General features: G+C 39.7%; 1 protein-coding gene across 6 annotated transcripts in view; it reads left to right on the forward strand.

Moving 5' to 3' along the window:
- NTRK2 (neurotrophic receptor tyrosine kinase 2) overlaps positions 1–19,318 on the forward strand; it is a 383,847-nt gene that overhangs the window by 73,349 nt on the left and 291,180 nt on the right. For all 6 annotated transcript variants that reach the window (XM_067744760.1, XM_067744761.1, XM_067744759.1 and 3 more), the window contains 2 exons: positions 11,607–11,642; positions 14,650–14,750. In XM_067744760.1, coding sequence (XP_067600861.1) covers positions 11,607–11,642; positions 14,650–14,750 — 137 coding nt within the window. The remainder of the gene's footprint in view (positions 1–11,606; positions 11,643–14,649; positions 14,751–19,318) is intronic.

Below are 19,318 nucleotides of genomic sequence, written 5' to 3' on the forward strand. Positions count from 1 at the left end.
CCTAAATGCCCAAAGGGTCTGTGTCTTGGAGGTGCAGACGTGGCACGTTGAATACAAAGCTTTGTCAGGAGTGTGTGTGTGGTTATAATACAGTTTCCATTGCTCTTTTCACTTGGGGCGTTTCAGATTTCAGGCTGCACCCTGGACCTTAGTCCTCTTCCCATAATTCCTGACAACATGCCTTGGATCAAGAATGAGGTACTGACAGAAATGGAAGAATTTGTTGCACCCATCTTCTCAGACCATAAAGAGATGCAGTCCTTTTTCCCTCCCCTTGAGTTTTGGTTGACCTTTTGACTTTTTTTGGCCAATAGCAAATGGGAGAAATAACACTGTGTCAGTTCTGAGTCTAGACTTTAGGTTGGCTGGAGATAAACACCAACCTTGGGAAAGAGGTTGTGGAGGATTACAAAGATATGGAGAGAAGCCCAGCCAGCCCCAAGCTGTCCCAGTCATACCAGCCGAGGGGCATGGAGGGAAGGGAAGCCAACTTGGATCTTGCAGTCCCAGCTGGGCTGCCCCAGTCAACATCACGTGGAGCCCGCTAAGCACTGCCCAAATTGAAGAAGTAGGGCAAATACATGGTTGTTATTCTTATTGTTTTAATAATAAAAAAAAAAAGCACAAGATACTAGTGAGTGTAGCACCTGGAGATGCTCAGCAGACTCTTGGGAAGACAGTACTTGAACATCAGACAAGCAGACATTGGCACTCGTCTGGTTTTGGTTGGTGTAGCTTCTGCTCTTGGGTGAGCTGTGGAGGTAGAGATGGTCTGCTGCTTGTTCAGAATGCCAGTGGGTTAAGGGAGTTCCAGGATGTCCATATTTTATTCTGGAGATTCCCAACATGAAGCGTTAGGTCTTGAGGCCACCTCTGCTACCTCTGTCTAAGATTTCTTACTTAAACAGAGCTACTCGGATAGCCTTCAAGGAAACATAACCCTTCTCAAATCTCCACGACAAGTGCATTACTCAAGTGCATTTATCTTTCATTCATTCTCTTTTCACTGGCTTTTTCCCTTCTAGCTCATGTTTGTCTTTTCTCACTCACCTTTTAATCCTGATTATCTCCCAACAGCGGTTCCTACCTTTAGCATATAACGGTACATAATGAATGAATTTAAACTAAGTAAATTAGACTTTAAAATGGCAGGGTATCTTCAAAATTTGACCATTGCCAAAAGTCTAAAAAGGAAATGGTGATTTTTTTTCCTGTGTCTGCATTTAAAATGATGTTAATAACTACTGTGCTATTGGTGTGTAAACCTCACTGGAGGTTAGCTTGACTGAGAAGTTGCTAGAAGCAAAATAATCTGCTTGATAAGCTGGGGTCAGCTGGAGTAATGTGACCCTGGCTTTTCATAAAGTCCTGGTCTGTGCATCCGTCCACACGGCAGGCCTCCTAAACCTTCGTACAGAAAGAGGCGTTTCTTTCTTTCGATGAGTAGGTCCTCGTCAGAAATAGTACAGTATGGTAGGGAAGGAAAAAAAAAACCCATTATTGTTCCTCCTACGTTGTCTTTCTGTGAGTTTCATAATCTTGCACTAAATTTGGCTAATCCTGACAATGAAAGTGAAATGACAATATTTCTCATGCATCTGGGACAATGAAACTAGGAAAATATAGTGCTTCTCAGAAAGTGTAGACATGACCTAATGGTTTTGATGGTGAATTTGGTAGAAAAGGCATGCACTGATATGAATCGGAAGTCTGGAAAAGGACCTGTTTTCCAGATTCTGAGCTAACCTATTTCCTTTTGATCCCACCCCAGACCCCAGTTTTCTGTACCTGACATTTGCTAAATTAAATTGATTCGACATTTTGGATCTTCCTGGGGCTTTGTGTGAGTAACGTGTTTGGGTGTTCCCTGTCTGCGATGAACCTGAATACACCTGTATGTCAGTCATATTCACTGAAACCCTTTCACGTGTGTGGTGTAGATACATCTGGCTCTGAATCCTGAGTCTTTTTACTTTCTTATGGAATCAGGTGGTGGCTACATGTGGAGTTGCTGAGAGCATGAGAATAAATCAGGGTGACTGACTGGTCCCAATTTTAGCACTACAAGTCCTATGTCCAGGGAAAGCGCTCATCCTGGACAAATTGCAAGGATTTGTTCGGAACTATCCCAGTTTTAAAACTTAAACTCCTTGGCCTCAGGCAATCTTGGTTGGTTGGTTGGTTAATCTAGTACAAATGAGGATCCACATACTTATATCCAAATACTTAAAAAATATACATCCAGTTAAGGAATTGTTAAATAGGTTCTATCCTCCTACCTTGGCAAATGTATGTTCATAATGACCTGAAAGCCTGGGTCTGAAGATCAAATTCTCAGACTCTTGGAGTTCCAAGCCAGAACATAGTGGTTTTGGTAGAGCTGGTCCCGGCCATGTCCCCTGCCCTGTGCCTCCGGCTACATGGCGAGAGGTATAATGAGAGGGGATGGGTGTGCATGTGGACACCTCAGCCCACCCATTCTTGCTCAGTCGTCACCCCACCCTTGGGGTCTTGAGTCAGAGGGAGGGAGCTCACACTGATGGTGAGGCCGCCTGGAGCTGACCAATGTAGGGGAGAGGCTGCCTAGTCCCAGCAAGTGTGTGGGGGGCCTGTGTTGAGGGAACTCTGGGTCCTGGGGACCCGGAGTCAGGTCTAGAAGTGAAGAGTAGACTCTAGTGGGCGGATGCCTTGCAAATTCAGATGGTAGGTTGAGGGCACAGTGAGAAGGGGATCTGAGTGGGTTCTTCTAAAGTAACAGATTACTGAGCAGTTCAAAGAATGACTTGCTCTCTTGGGATTATAGAACCTTTCCTTCAGCAGGGGTGGAAAATCCTCACCTTGAGGGGACACCATTAGGTCCAGGGACTTTGCAAAGAGAAAGGACTTCAGGGGATGAGTGGGTGTCCTGCAAATGATATTCCCAGGGCTGCTCCTGGGATATTCTCCTGCTTTATTCACTGAATTACCCCTCAACCTGCAGGGCAACTTTCAAGATCCTTCTCAGGAATGTCATATCAGCTACAAATAATTCTGACAATGCATATTAGCATTTTGTAATGCAAAGCTACTTTGAAGTGGTGTTTGAGATTATAGAACTCAAAATACAATTGAAAATGACTGGAATCGATAACTTAGCATGAATTCATCAGAAGTGGCTGCACAGGTTGTGCACTGCACAATTCCAGATGGTTCCATTAACATAGATGATAGTCTTAATGGTGCCCCCAGGAGTTGTACAAAGCATGGACTGCATGGCAGTATGTAGCATTCCTGAATCGAAGTGCCCAACAATCTACTTAATTTTTCCCCTGCTAAAATAGATATTCTTCTAGTTGAACTGGGTTGAAATTCTAATTTAGCATTAGGACTAATTTTATTTGGTTCTTCATTTAGACTACCTTGATTCTTTACTGGGGAACACATGAACAGAAACTTGGCTCAAGTTTCAGTTATTTTAAGTATTTTTCTGCTAAGAGTTCAGAAATGAAATGAGAACCAAGTAAACTTTATGGTTTACAAATTTTACTTTTTCACATGGTAAGGAAAGACTAAAAGCATAGAAAGTGGCTTTGGAAATTCATTGTGTAATCACTTAAATATTACATCAAAATTTAATTTTAATTCCAAGCAGGCTTTCATATAGACACCCAGTTACTTCTCAGTGAAGAGTAAGTGGCAAATGTTTTTTGGCACCGTTTTTTTTTTACATCGTTTTTGGAGTATAATTGCTTTATAATGGTGTGTTAGTTTCTGCTTCATAACAAAGTGAATCAGTTATACATATACATATGTTCCCATATCTCTTCCCTCTTGCGTCTCCCTCCCTCCCACCCTCCCTATCCCACCCCTCCAGGCGGTCACATAGCACCAAGCTGAGCTCCCTGCGCTATGCAGCTGCTTCCCATTAGCTATCTACCTTACGTTTGGTAGTGTATATATGCCCATGCCTTTCTCTCGCTTTGTCACAGCTTACCCTTCCCCCTCCCCATATCCTCAAGTCCATTCTCTAGTAGGTCTGTGTCTTTATTCCTGTCTTACCCCTAGGTTCTTCATGACATTTTTTTTCTTAAATTCCATATATATGTGTTAGCATATGGTATTTGTCTTTCTCTTCCTGACTTACTTCACTCTGTATGACACACCCTAGGTCTATCCACCTCATTACAAATAGCTCAATTTCGTTTCTTTTTATGGCTGAGTAATATTCCATTGTATATATGTGCCACATTCTTCTTTATCCATTCATCCGAAGAGGGATGCTTAGGTTGTTTCCATGTCTTGGCTATTGTAAATAGAGCTGCAATGAACATTTTGGTGCATGACTCTTTTTGAATTATGGTTTTCTCAGGGTATATGCCCAGTAATGGGATTGCTGGGTCATATGGTAGTTCTATTTGTAGTTTTTTAAGGAACCTCCATACTGTTCTCCACAGTGGCTGTATCAATTTACATTCCCAGCCAACAGTGCAAGAGGGTTCCCTTTTCTCCACACCCTCTCCAGCATTTATTGTTTCTAGATTTTTTGATGATGGCCATTCTGACTGGTGTGAGATGATATCTCATTGTAGTTTTGATTTGCATTTCTCTAATGATTAATGAAGTTGAGCATTCTTTCATGTGTTTGTTGGCACTCTGTATATCTTCTTTGGAAAAATGTCTATTTAGGTCTTCTGCCCATTTTTGGATTGGGTTGTTTGTTTTTTTGTTATTGAGCTGCATGAGCTGCTTATAAATTTTGGAGATTAATCCTTTGTCAGTTGCTTCATTTGCAAATATTTTCTCCCATTCTGAGGGTTGTCTTTTGGTCTTGTTTATGGTTTCCTTTGCTGTGCAAAAGCTTTGAAGTTTCATTAGGTCCCATTTGTTTATTTTTGTTTTTATTTCCATTTCTCTAGGAGGTGGGTCAAAAAGGATCTTGCTGTGATTTATGTCATAGAGTGTTCTGCCTATGTTTTCCTCTAAGAGTTTGATAGTTTCTGGCCTTACATTTAGGTCTTTAATCCATTTTGAGCTTATTTTTGTGTATGGTGTTAGGGAGTGATCTAATCTCATACTGTTACATGTACCTGTCCAGTTTTCCCAGCACCACTTATTGAAGAGGCTGTCCTTTCTCCACTGTACATTCCTGCCTCCTTTATCAAAAATAAGGTGACCATATGTTTGTGGGTTTATCTCTGGGCTTTCTATCCTGTTCCATTGATCAATCTTTCTGTTTTTGTGCCAGTACAATACTGTCTTGATTACTGTAGCTTTGTAGTATAGTCTGAAGTCAGGGAGCCTGATTCCACCAGCTCCGTTTTTCGTTCTCAAGATTGCTTTGGCTATTCGGGGTCTTTTGTGTTTCCATACAAATTGTGAAATTTTTTGTTCTAGTTCTGTGAAAACTACCAGTGGTAGTTTGATAGGGATTGCATTGAATCTGTGGATTGCTTTGGGTAGTATAGTCATTTTCACAACATTGATTCTTCCAATCCAAGAACATGGTATATCTCTCCATCTATTTGTATCATCTTTAATTTCTTTCATCAGTGTCTCATAATTTTCTGCATACAGGTCTTTTGTCTCCATAGGTAGGATTATTCCTAGATATTTTATTCTTTTTGTTGTAATGGCAAATGGGAGTGTTTTCTTGATTTCACTTTCAGATGTTTCATCATTAGTGTATAGGAATGCCAGAGATTTCTGTGCATTAATTTTGTATCCTGCTACTTTACCAAATTCATTGATTAGCTCTAGCAGTTTTCTGGTAGCATCTTTAGGATTCTCTATGTATAGTATCATGTCATCTGCAAACAGTGACAGCTTTACTTCTTCTTTTCCGATTTGTATTCCTTTTATTTCGTTTTCTTCTTTGATTGCTGGGGCTAAAACGTCCAAAACTATGTTGAATAAGAGTGGTGAGAGTGGGCAACCTTGTCTTGTTCCTGATCTTAGTGGAAATGCTTTCCATTTTTCACCATTAAGGACGATGTTGTGTGTGTATCTGTCATATATGGCCTTTATTATGTTGAGGAAAGTTCTCTCTATGCCTACTTTCTGCAGGGTTTTTATCATAAATGGGTGTTGAATTTTGTCGAAAGCTTTCTCTGCATCTATTGAGATGACCATATGGTTTTTCTCCTTCAATTTGTTAATATGGTGTATACGTTGATTTGCGTATATTGAAGAATTCTTGCATTCCTGGAATAAACCCCACTTGATCATGGTGTATGATCCGTTTAATGTGCTGTTGGATTCTGTTTGCTAGTATTTTGTTGAGGATTTTTGCATCTATGTTCATCAGTGATATTGGCCTATAGTTTTCTTTCTTTGTGACATCCTTGTCTGGTTTTGGTATCAGGGTGATGGTGGCCTCGTAGAATGAGTTTGGGAGTGTTCCTCCCTCTGCTATATTTTGGAAGAGTTTGAGAAGGATAGGTGTTAGCTCTTCTCTAAATGTTTGATAGAATTCGCCTGTGAAGCCATCTGGTCCTGGGCTTTTGTTTGTTGGAAGATTTTAAATCACAGTTTCGATTTCAGTGCTTGTGATTGGTCTGTTCATATTTTCTGTTTCTCCCTGATTCAGTCTTGGCAGGTTGTGCATTTCTAAGAATTTGTCCATTTCTTCCAAGTTGTCCATGTTATTGGCATAGAGTTGCTTGTAGTAATCTCTCATGATCTTTTGTATTTCTACAGTGTCAGTTGTTACTTCTCCTTTTTCATTTCTAATTCTGTTGATTTGAGTCTTCTCCGTTTTTTTTCTTGATGAGTCTGCCTAATGGTTTATCAATTTTGTCTATCTTCTCAAAGAACCAGCTTTTCGTTTTATTGATCTTTGCTATCATTTCCTTCATTTCTTTTTCATTTATTTCTGATCTGATCTTTATGATTTCTTTCCTTCTGCTAACTTTGGGTTTTATTTGTTCTTCTTGTTCTAATTGCTTTAGGTGCAAGGTTAGGTTGTTAATTCGAGATGTTTCCTGTTTCTTAAGGTAGGATTGTATTGCTATAAAGTTCCCTCTTAAAACTACTTTTGATGCATCCCATAGGTTTTGGGTCGTCGTGTCTCCATTGTCATTTGTTTCTAGGTATTTTTTAATTTCCTCTTGGAATTCTTCAGTGATCACTTCGTTATTAAGTAGTGTATTGTTTAGCCTCCATGTGTTTGTATTTTTTACAGAACTTTTCCTGTAATTGATATCTAGTCTCATAGTGTTGTGGTCGGAAAAGATATTTGAAACAATTTCAAATTTCTTAAATTTACCAAGGCTTGACTTGTGACCCAAGATATGATCTATGCTGGAGAATGTTCCATGAGCACTGGAGAAAAGTGTGTATTCTGTTGTTTTTGGATGGAATGTTCTATAAATATTAATTAAGTCTATCTTGTTTAATGTATCATTTAAAGCTTGTGTTTCCTTATTTATTTTCATTTTGGATGATGTGTCCATTGGTGAAAGTGGGGTGTAAAGTCCCCTACTATGAATGTGTTACTGTCAATTTCCCCTTTTATGGCTGTTAGTATTTGCCTTATGTATTGACGTGCTCCTATGTTGGGTGCATAAATATTTACAATTGTTATATCTTCTTCTTGGATCGATCCCTTGATCAATATGTAGTGTCCTTCTTTGTCTCTTCTAATGGTGTTTATGTTAAAGTCTATTTTTTCTGATATGAGAATTGCTACTCCAGCTTTCTTTTGGTTTCCATTTACATGAAATACCTTTTCCCATCCCCTTACTTTCAGTCTGTATGTGTCTCTAGGTCTGAAGTGGGTCTCTTGTAGACAGCATATATATGGGTCTTGTTTTTGTATCCATTCAGCCAATCTGTGTCTTTTGGTGGGAGCATTTAGTCCATTTACATTTAAGGTAATTATCGATATGTATGTTCCTATTCCCATTTTCTTAATTGTTTTGGGTTCATTATTGTAGGTCTTTTCCTTTTGTTGTGCTTCTTGCCTAGAGAAGTTCCTTTAGCAGTTGTTGTAGAGCTCGTCTGGTGGTGCTGAACTCTCTCAGCTTTTGCTTGTTTGTAAAGGTTTTAATTTCTCCATCAAATCTGAATGAGATCCTTGCTGGGTAGAGTAATCTTGGTTGCAGGTTTTTCTCCTTCATCACTTTAAATATGTCCTGTCAGTCCCTTCTGGCTTGCAGAGCTTCTGCCGAAAGATCAGCTCTTAACCTTATAGGGATTCCCTTGTGTGTTATTTGTTGTTTTTCCCTTGCTGCTTTTAATGTGTTTTCTTTGTATTTAATTTTTGACAGTTTGATTAATATGTGTCTGGGAGTATTTCTCCCTGGATTTATCCTGTATGGGACTCTCTGTGATTCCTGGACTTGATTAACTATTTCCTTTCCCATATTAGGGAAGTTTTCAACTATAATCTCTTCAAATGTCTTCTCAGTCCCTTTTTTTTTTCTCTTCTTCTTCTGGAACCCCTATAATTCGAATGTTGGTGCGTTTAATGTTGTCCCAGAGTTCTCTGAGACTGTCCTCAGTTCTTTTCATCCTTTTTTCTTTATTCTGCTCTGCAGTAGTTATTTCCACTATTTTGTCTTCCAGGTCACTTATCTGTTCTTCTACCTCAGTTATTCTGCTATTGATCACATCTAGAGTATTTTTAATTTCATTTATTGTGTTGTTCATCGTTGTTTCATCTTTAGTTCTTCTAGTTACTTGTTAAATGTTTATTGCATTTTGTCCATTCTATTTCCAAGATTTTGAATCAACTTTACTATCATTATTCTGAATTCTTTTTCAGGTAGACTGCCTATTTCCTCTTCATTAATGTCTGGTGGGTTTTTATCTTGCTCCTTCATCTGCTGTGTGTTTTTCTGTCTCCTCATTTTGCTTATCTTACTGTGTTTGGGGTCTCCTTTTTGCAGGCTGCAGGTTCGTAGTTCCCGTTATTTTTGGTGTCTGTCCCCAGTGGCTAAGGTTGGTTCAGTGGGTTGTGTAGGCTTCCTGGTGGAGGGGACTAGTGCCTGTGTTCTGGTGGATGAGGCTGGATCTTGTCTTTCTGGTGGGCAGGTGCACGTGTGGTGGTGTGTTTTGGGGTGTCTGTGGACTTATTATGATTTTAGGCAGCCTCTCTGCTAATGGGTGGGGTTGTGCTCCTGTCTTGCTAGTTGTTTGGCATAGGATGTCCAGCACTGTAGCTTGCTGGTCGTTGAGTGTAGCTGGGTGCTGGTGTTGAGATGGAGATCTCTGGGAGATTTTCTCTGTTTGATATTATGTGGAGTTGGGAGGTCTCTTGTGGACCAGTGTCCTGAAGTTGGCTCTCCCACCTGAGAGGCAGAACACTGACTCCTGGCTGCAGCACCAAGAGCCTTTCATGCACAAGGCTCAGAATAAAAGGGAGAAAAGGTAGAAAGAAAGAATTAGTAGAAGGAGAAAGAAAGAAAGAAGGAAAGAAAGAAAGGAGGGAGGGAAGGAAGGAGGGAAGGAAGGAGGGAAGGAAAGAAAGAAAGAAGATGAAGTAAAATAAAATAAAGATAAAATATAATAAATTTGTTAAAATAAAAAATAATTAAGAAAAAATAGGAAAAATAAAAACAAAACAAAACAAAAAAAAACGGACGGATAGAACCCTAGGACAAATGGTGGAAGCAAAGCTGTACAGCATAAATATTGCTCTCCAAGTCCATCTCCTCAATTTGGGATGATTCGTTGTCTATTCATGTATTCCACAGACATCAAGTTGATTGTGGAGCTTTAATCCGCTGCTTCTGAGGCTGCTGGGAGAGATTTCCCTTTCTCTTCTTTGTTCTCACAGCTCCCAGGGGCTCAGCTTTTGATTTGACCCCGCCTCTTCGTGTAGGTCGCCGGAGGGCGTCTGTTCTTCTCTCAGACAGGACGGTGTTAAAGGAGCCGCTGATTGGGGGCTCTGGTTCACTCAGGCAGGGGAGAGGGAGGGGCTCGGAGTGCGAGTTGAGCCTGCGGCGGCAGAGGCCGGCATGACGTTGCACCAGCCTGAGGCGCGCCGTGAGTTCTCCTGGGGAAGTTGTCCCTGGATCCTGGGACCCTGGCAGTGGCGGGCTGGACAGGCTCCCCGGACGAGGTGTGTAGATAGTAACCTGTGCTCGCACACAGGCTTCTTGGTGGCGGCAGCAGCAGCCTTAGCGTCTCATGCCCGTCTCTGGGGTCCGCGCTTTTAGCCGCGGCTCGTGCCCGTCTCTGGAGCTCCTTTAAGCAGCGCTCTTAATCCCCTCTCCTCGTGCACCAGGAAACAAAGAGGCAAGAAAAAGTCTCTTGCCTCTTCGGCAGGTCCAGACTTTTTCCCGGACTCCCTCCCGGCTAGCCGTGGCGCACTAACCCCCTGCAGGCTGTGCTCACGCCGCCAACCCCAGTCCTCTTCAGGCGCTCTGACCGAAGCCCAAGCCTCAGCTCCCAGCCCCGCCCGCCCGGCGGGGGAGCACACAAGCCTCTCGGGCTGGTGAGTGCTGGTCGGCCCTGATCCTCTGTGCGGGAATCTCTCCGCTTTGCCCACCGCAGCGCTGTTGCTGTGCTCTCCTCCGCGGCTCCGAAGCTTTTCCCCTCCACCACCCGCAGTCTCCGCCTGCGAAGGGGCTTCTAGTGTGTGGAAACTTTTCCTCCTTCGCAGCTCCCTCCCACTGGTGCAGGTCCCGTCCCTATCCTTTTTTTCTGTGTTTATTCTTTTTTCTTTTGCCCTACCCAGGTACGTGGGGGGTTTCTTGCCTTTTGGGAGGTCTGAGGTCTTCTGCCAGTGTTCAGTAGGTGTTCTGTAGGAGTTGTTCCACGTGTAGATGTATTTCTGGTGTATCTGTGGGGAGGAAGGTGATCTCTGCGTCTTACTCTTCCGCCATCTTCCCGGAAGCCTTCACCGGCTCTTTTTGACAGTGATTTTAAAAAGTTAAAAAATTTTTCGTTTTTTGCAAATTCTCTTAGGAATATTTTTAAATGAATATTCTGACCATCTTGGAGACTAAAGACACATCCAAAATAATTAAATGATATACTCTTGAATTTCTCTGTGATATAACATTTATTTATAATCTCAGTAGAGAAAGTACATTTGTTTTTCTATGTTGTATTAGGGTAAAAAAAAAAAAAAAGTTTATTCTGTCATAGAAATGTCCCTGAAGACCAAGTGGAGAGCAAAATTGTGCTTTAGGTATTATTATCTAGGCCGGTTAATAACGTGTTTGTGAATACAGATGGACCTGCCACAACATAGTTTGAAAGTAACCCCCAAATCATCAGAGAATAACAAAAGTGGTATAGAAATGATCTGTTTCTGGAATAGAAATACCAAAGTTACAATTAAAATGACCAAGTGTTTAATAGAAACAGTTTTAAAAAAAGGAAATGGTCATAATTCATTGATTGTTGAATATTTTCTTGCTAAAGTGATTTGTAAATTCTGTTTATCCTTTTCTTTCCTTTTTTGGAAGAGGGATGGAGGTTGTGGGCTTGGAGAGCGCAACAAGGTTAACATGAAGCAAACCTAGAATTTCAGATTTTATTCCTCTGTCCAATAAAATAGTCTATTCAATTAGAAAACTTTCAATGTATATTTAGTTGATTTTAGTGAGTATAAGTTAGTAATTTTTTAACTTCAAATGCATACTTAACAAGATATCTTTGTTTTGTTTTCTTTTTAGGTGCAAACCCAAATTATCCTGATGTAATTTATGAAGGTAGCTATCCTGTGGTCTGTATTTTTTTCAAAATGTTTGTCTAAAATGAAATAAAACAATTAAAAGAAGAACTAACTTTAAGCTCAGTTAAATATATACTTCAAGCATGACATAGGCCAAAATAATATTTCAAAAATCATTCAGTATTGATGGCTGTTTTCCCTTGATATTTACAATGCCTGTAAATAACGTTTTCTCTCTCCTGCTTGTTCTTGGAAGTAGTAAATCCATTGCGCTGCAACAGACATTTTGTTTCCATAATTGGGAACTAATTACCTGTTTAAAAGCCATGACTACCAAGAAAAGGGAGGTGTATCAGTTTCTGGCCGTGACAGTAAAGCCAATTCAAAATTATGTTTCTTACAAAATGAGGAAGGCTGGCTCACACACAGGAGCCTCAGAGGCAGGGCATGTTTTTTTTTTTTTTAATTAAATTTATTTATTTATGGCTGTGTTGGGTCTTCGTTTCTGTGCGAGGGCTTTCTCTAGTTGCGGCGAGCGGGGGCCACTCTTCATCGCGGTGCGCAGGCCTCTCACTATCACGGCCTCTCTTGCTGCGGAGCACAGGCTCCAGACGCGCAGGCCCAGTAGCTGCGGCTCGCGGGCCTAGTTGCTCCGCGGCGTGTGGGATCTTCCCAGACCAGGGCTCGAACCCGTGTCCCCTACATTGGCAGGCGGATTCTCAACCACTGCGCCACCAGGGAAGCCCCAGGGCACGTTTTAAGGTTGGTGAAACCAGCAGCTCAACCATGTCATCAGGGATCCAAGTTTTTTTTTTTATCTCTGCACTCTCCTGCCCATTGTACTGGCTTCACTGAAGGCTGGTTTCTCTTACGGTTTTAAGATGAGTCATTCACATTGATGAGAGAAAGGGAAGAGCTTTTGAAAGTGTTCCAGAAGAAAGAGAACTTTCCCAGAGACCTCCACCAAGCCCTCCTGTATCTGATTCAAGACTCAGTTGGGTCATGGTCCATTTTTGCCTCCAGCACTGAGAAGAGGGCTGGATTACCCTTGACTAGCTAGACCCACGCCTAGAGTTTCGATCAGCTTCCCCAGAGGATGTGCTTGATCCCCTTGAATAAAATGGGATTCTTCTAGGAATGTGGAAAGGGAGAAACCCAAAGATTCACTATATTAGCTTACCAAATATCTTATATTTGTTATTTTAATTGAATCCCAGGGCTGTTTTACTAGGTATGAAAATCCATCTTTAACAGTTTTCAAACCACCTTCATGACCAGGAGGCTTCCGTTTGGGGAAGTGGCAGGCTAAATTTCAAGACTTGGCTTGAAATTTAAGATTGATTAAAACTTACATTGATTAAAAAGATACATTTATATATTTATTCTCTAAAATCTATTCTTTAATTTTATATACAAGCCTTGACAAATGTGTATATTTATATTTTTAATATAAATATAGTTTATAATTTTAATATAAAACAATTCTCTGTATGTTTATTGTACATGTGTATATTTAACTTGAGCTAATTTTAACTAGGGAATTACATTGTCTTTACCTGCTTTATGCATGTTAAGCCATCTTTCCTCCAAGCTGTGGTTTGGATAATTTTGTGCATGTGATTTGTGTATTTTTATTTTTATTTGTTCTGATATGGCTTAAAGAAGGTATGTCAAATTGTGTCACAGAGAAATATGTTTGAATTGTGATTTTCAGTTTTAAAATTATGTTTTGGACTCCTTTCCAATAACTTTTAAGACTCTAAAAATGTCATCTTTCCATTGGTCTCAGGTCACACTTTGGATCTTTGGGCTACAATGTCATGATATTAAACTATAGATACTTTAGTGGTTTAATTTTGCATGAGTAGCTGGATATAATATGAAAAGGGAAAATAAGCAAATAAATGATATCTCCTACTGTTTGATTGAAATATTAATAAGTTCTAATATATTCAAAATGAAAATGGTGAGAATGTAGTTTTGCAGTTAAAAATAAAACAACTACAGATAGAAAATATATGCTTTTTCTGTTAATTTTCATTCACATTCAAAGGAACCCTCTGCTAGTAAAATTATAATTTAAATTGGTTGCCCTAAGGCCAGCTTGATAATTCTACCAAGGGAAGATTAGCTAGGGCTGACTTAATGAGTTTGTTTGTTCAAGATGGAAATTGAAGGCACCATACCTATTTAGAATAAAAATACAAAAATTTATAAACAACATGGTCTGCAATAAGCTTACCAAAAACTTTTTATGACTTTTATATGTAATATGTTAATAAAAACTTTGCCTACAAAAAAATCATTTACTTATATCCTGATCCCTGTAGACTAAAATTGATTCAGAAGAGCAACTACATTTGAGAACTGAGAACATACCCTCACAATTCTAAATGTTGTATCGGTGAAGTTCCCTACACATTAATTCTGAAACTGATATATTGGCAATTCAGAGCTCTTCAAAAAAGTTCAGATGTGGACCCAAGTTCCCTATTGGTGCCGATTCCACATTCTACCTTGAGTGCTTCTGCCTCGGAAATCAGAGGTGCTGATTTCAAGCCTGGTTCATGTCTAGGCTCTGTTGCCTTCTTGCCAGTTGACTTTAGACTAGTCATTTAACATCCCTTAGCTCTCATTCTGCAGCTGTAAAACTTGTGGTTAGACTCGATTTCCAAAGACCCTTCCAGGTCTGTAAATCTGACTCTTACATGATCGATTCTTTTTTGTATTTTCATTAAATACTTTATCAAAAAAGGAATATATTCTTATGTGCAAAGAAAAATCCTAGACCTGGCTTAGAATTTGACCAAACAAAACAATGATGTAAAGATCTGGGCTGAATATAATTTTCGCATCGCACAGTCCTAACGCTGCAATGGATTTAACCCAACGGCGGGTCACGCTTCTCCCCAGCCACGCTGTCAGTGGTTTGGAATCTTGTAATTTGTCTTGCTTCATTCTGGGTTGTACTGTGGCCTCATGTTTGTTGGCAGCCTAATGACAACTTCATACTTCCTTCTTTTTCCCCCTTTCTCCAATTTAAGATTATGGGACTGCGGCAAATGACATTGGGGACACCACGAACAGAAGTAATGAAATCCCTTCCACAGATGTTGCTGACAAAAGCGGTCGGGAACATCTCTCGGTGAGTGGGATACTTAAGTGTTTCGTGGAATGGTTCTGAGCATTTTGGATGCTTGAATGTTGAAGGAATGGAGCTGCTTCAGTGCCAGTCTTTCAACAAAACATTTTTATTGTTCAGCTATAAATAGAGTGTTGAAGTGTGGAGGAACTAATGGAAAGGTTTAAGAGAGTGATAAAGGTACCATATAGCCTGTGACCTACTGCTGGTGATTCCTGTTTTAAATATCTGTCCTTTAAAAGATTATTACTAGAAGAGCAAGAAACCAGCTTTCTCATTCAGGGATATGTAGAGTTCTTTCTGTCTCCACACCTGTCTCCTTAAATATTTTAATAAAAATTTCAGTGCCCACCAAATGTAAGGAATCCAGTAGGTTCTGGAAGGGACAGGCCGTGGGGGGATATAAACATATGAATGAAACACATATCTGTCCCTTTGGAGCTTACACTTAAATTAAGTCAGAGACCTGAGATGTGAATATTAGCACCTAAATTACAAACAGAGGCTGAGCAAGGCAATGCGAGAGAGCGAAGGAGAGGGGCAGGCGCCCTGTTCCTTCCTGCTGGGAGAGCCAGAGGAGTCTTTGCGGGACAGGTGGCCTTTTCCATGGCCTGTGCGGAATGCCTGGGATTTGGACATAGCGGAAACGAAGGGCAGGGCGTTTTGGGTGTGTGAGCCTGAGCCTGCAGTCTGGAAGCATTCTTGCTTGGAAGGTAAGGCGTATGAGGGAGGGCAGTCCGAGGCAGGGCCACGAGGTCTTGAACCACAGTGCCAGGTAGTTAGCTTTATGGCGCAGGGAGGAGCATTGAATGGGGCGTGAGTGAGCAGCAGGGCTGCATCTCCCTAGGACTGTGTGGCGGGGCTGGTCTGTCAGCTGCTCAGGTCAAAACCCAGCAGATTCCTCCATTCTTTTCTTTTCCTCCCTGTCTTGTGCGCCCAGTCTAACATCCCGTGAGTTCTGCCTCCTTGTAAACCACCAACCCATCCATGTCTCCCCACCTCCCCAGCCTCAGCCACAGGCTAACCCAGGGGCTGGCAAACTATGGCCCTCGGGCCAAGTCTGGCTTATGCCTGTTTGGGGGCAGTCTACAGGCTAAGAATAGTTTTTACATTTTTAAGTGGTTTGAAAAAAAATCAAAAGAAGCGTGACATTTTGTGACAAATGAAAATTTTATGAAATTCACATGTCAGTGTCCATAAATAAAGTTTTATTGGAACACAGTCATGCCTATTTACATATCATCTGTGGCTACTTTTGCGCTACAGGGGCATGTGGAGTAGTTGCAGCAAAGTCTGTATGGCCTGCAATGCTGGAAATATTTACCATCTGGCCCTTTGCCGAGAAAGTTTGCCACAATTGCTTGTTCCTGGATGACTGCCACAGCCTCCTACCCTGTCCCCCCTCCCACTCTTGTGATCTTCTGGCCTTTCTCCATATAGCAGCCTGAGTGACTTTTTTAAATAAGTTTTTTATTTTATAAGTTTCATCTGTACTACCTTGTGATCCAACATCTGAATACACTAAAAAGTGATCATCGCCAGAAGTCTAGTTGGTATCCGTCACCATACAGTTGACCTCATTTACCCATTTTGCCCACCCCCAGCTCCCTTCCTTTCTGGTAACCACTAATCTGATCTCTGTATCTATGAGTCTGTTTCTATTTTGTTTTCTTTGTTTGCTTGTTTTTTTTTTTTTTTGATTCTACAAATGAGTGAAATCATATGGTATTTGTCTTTCTCTGTATGACTTATTTCAGTTAACATAATACCTTTAAGGTCCATCCATGTTGTCACAAATGGCAGGATTTCATTGTTTTTAATGGCTGAGTAATATTCCATTGTGTATATATACCACATCTTCTTTATCCATTTGTCTATTGATGAACACTTAGGTTGTTACCACATCTTGGCTATTGTAAATAGTGCTGCATTGAACATACAGGTGCATATATCCTTTTGAATTAGTGTTTTCGTGTTCTTGTATAAATAGCCAGAAGTGGAATAGCTGGGTCATGTGGTAGTTCTATTTTGAAGTTTTTCAGGAATCTCCATACTGTTTTACATAGTGACTGCACTAATTTACAGCCGCACCAACAGTGTATGAGGATTCCCTTTTCTCAGCATCCTTGACAACATTTGTTATTTCTTGCTTTTCAATAATAGCCATACAAACAGGTGTGAGGTGATATCTCACTGTGGTTCTGATTTGCATTTCCCTAATAATTAGTGATGTTGAACATCTTTTCATGTGCTTATTGGCCATCTGTATGTCTTTGGAAAAATGTCTATTCAGATCTCCTGTACATTTTTAATCTGGTTGTTTGTTTTTCTATTGTTGAGTTGTATGAGTTCTTTATATATTTTGGATCTTAACCCCTTATCAGATATGTGATTTGAAAATATCTTCTTCCACTCAGGAGGTTGAATTTTTATTTTGATAATGGTTTCCTTCACTGTGCAGAGCTTTTTTGATGTAGTACCATTTGTTTATTTTTGCTTTTGTTTCCCTTGCCTTTGGATTCAGATCCACAAAAACATTAAAACTAATGTCAGTGAGGTTACTGCCTATGTTTTCCTGTAAGAATTTTATGGTTTCAGGTCTTACATTCAAATCTTTAATCCATTTTGAGTTAATTTTTGTGTGTGGCATGAGATAGTGGTCTAGTTTCATTCTTTTGCTTGTGGCTGTCCAGTTTTCCCTGCACCATTTATTGAAGAGACTATCCTTTTTCCATTGTATGTTCTTTGCTCCTTTGTTGTAAATTAATTGTCCATATACGTATGGGTTTATTTCTGGGTTCTCACTGCTGTTCTCTTGATCTGTGTGTCTGTTTTTGTGCCAGTACTATATTGTTTTGATTACTATAGTTTTGTAGTACAGTTTGAAATCAGGGAGTGAGATACCTCCAGCTTTGTTCTTCTTTCTCATGATAGTTTTGGCTATTCGGGTTCTTTAGTGGTACTATTCAAATTTTAGGATTATTTGTCCTAGGTCTATGAGATATGCCATTGGAATTTTGATAGGGATTACACTGAATCTGTAGGTTACTTTGGGTACTATGGACATTTTACAATATTAATTCTTCCAGTTCTTGAATATGGAATATCTTTCCACTTATTTGTGTCTTTTTCAATTTCTTTCGTCAGGGTCTTATAGTTTTCCGTGTGTTGGTCTTTCACTTTTGGTTAAATTTATTCCTAGTTATTTTATTCTTTTGGTGCAATTGTAAATGGGATTATTTTCTTAATTTCTCTTTCTGATAGATCATTATTAGTGTATAGAAATGCCATACATTTTATCATGTCATCTGAAAATCATGACAGTTTTTACTTCCTCCTTTCTGATTTGGATGCCTTGTATTTCTTTTTCTTGCCTAATTTCTATGACTAGGACTTCCAACCCTGTGTTGAATGAAAGTGGCAAGAGTGGGCATCCTTGTCTTGATCCTGATCTTAGATGAAAAGCTTTCTGCTTTTCACTACTGAGTATGATGTTAGCTGTGGGTTTGTCATATATGGCCTTTATTATGTTGAAGTATGTTCCCTCTGTACCCACTTTGTTGAGTTGTTATCATAAGTGGATGTTGAATTTTGTCAGGTGCTTTTTTCTTCATTTATTGAGATGATCATGTGATTGTTTACCCTTCATTTTGTTAATGTTCTGTATCGCATTGATTGATTTGCAGATATTGAACCATCCTTGAATCCCTGGAATAAATTATATTTCATTGTGGTGTATGATCCTTTTAATGCATTATTGGATATGTTTTGCTAATATTCGTTGAGGATTTTTGCATCTGTGTTCATCAGGAATATTGGCCGGTAATTCTCTCTTTTTTTGTGGTGTCCTTGTCTGGTTTTGGTATCAGGAAAATGCTAGCTTTGTAGAATGTGTTTGGAAGGCTTCCTTCCTCTTCAATTTTCTGGAAGAATTTGAGAAGGACAGGTCTTAAATATTCTTGGAATGTTTTGTAGAATTTGCCATTGAAGCCCTTTTGTCCTGGGCTTTTGTTTGTTGAGAGAATTTTGATTGCTGTTTCAATTCCCTTACTAGTAATTTGTCTATTCAGATTTTCTTTTTCTTCATAATTCATTCTTGGAAAATTGTGTTTCTAGGAGTTTATCCATTTGTTCTAGGTTGTCCAATTTTTTGGCAAATAATTGTTTATGATAATCTCTTATGATCCTTTGTTTTTCTATGGTGTCATTGTTATTTCTCCTCTTTCATTTCTGATTTTATATATGAGTCCTCTCTTTTTATTAGTCTAGCTAAAGTTCTATTGATTTTGTTTATTTTTTTAAAGAACCAGCTCTTAGTTTTATTGATCTTTTCTACTTTTCAGTCTTTATTTATTTCTGCTCTGATTTTTATTATTTCCTTCCTTGTACTAATAATGGGCTTCATTTGTTATTCTTTTTCTAGTTCCTTTAGGTGTAAAGTTAGACTGCTTATTTGGGATTTTTCTAGTGTCTTGAAGTTGGCCTGTATTGCTATGAACTTCCCTCTTGTAACCACTTTTGCTTCATTCCAAAGATTTTGGTATGTTGTATTTCTGTTTTTATTCGTTGCT

This window comes from Pseudorca crassidens, chromosome 7 (genome assembly GCF_039906515.1).
Source record: "Pseudorca crassidens isolate mPseCra1 chromosome 7, mPseCra1.hap1, whole genome shotgun sequence".
Taxonomy (NCBI): domain Eukaryota; kingdom Metazoa; phylum Chordata; class Mammalia; order Artiodactyla; family Delphinidae; genus Pseudorca; species Pseudorca crassidens.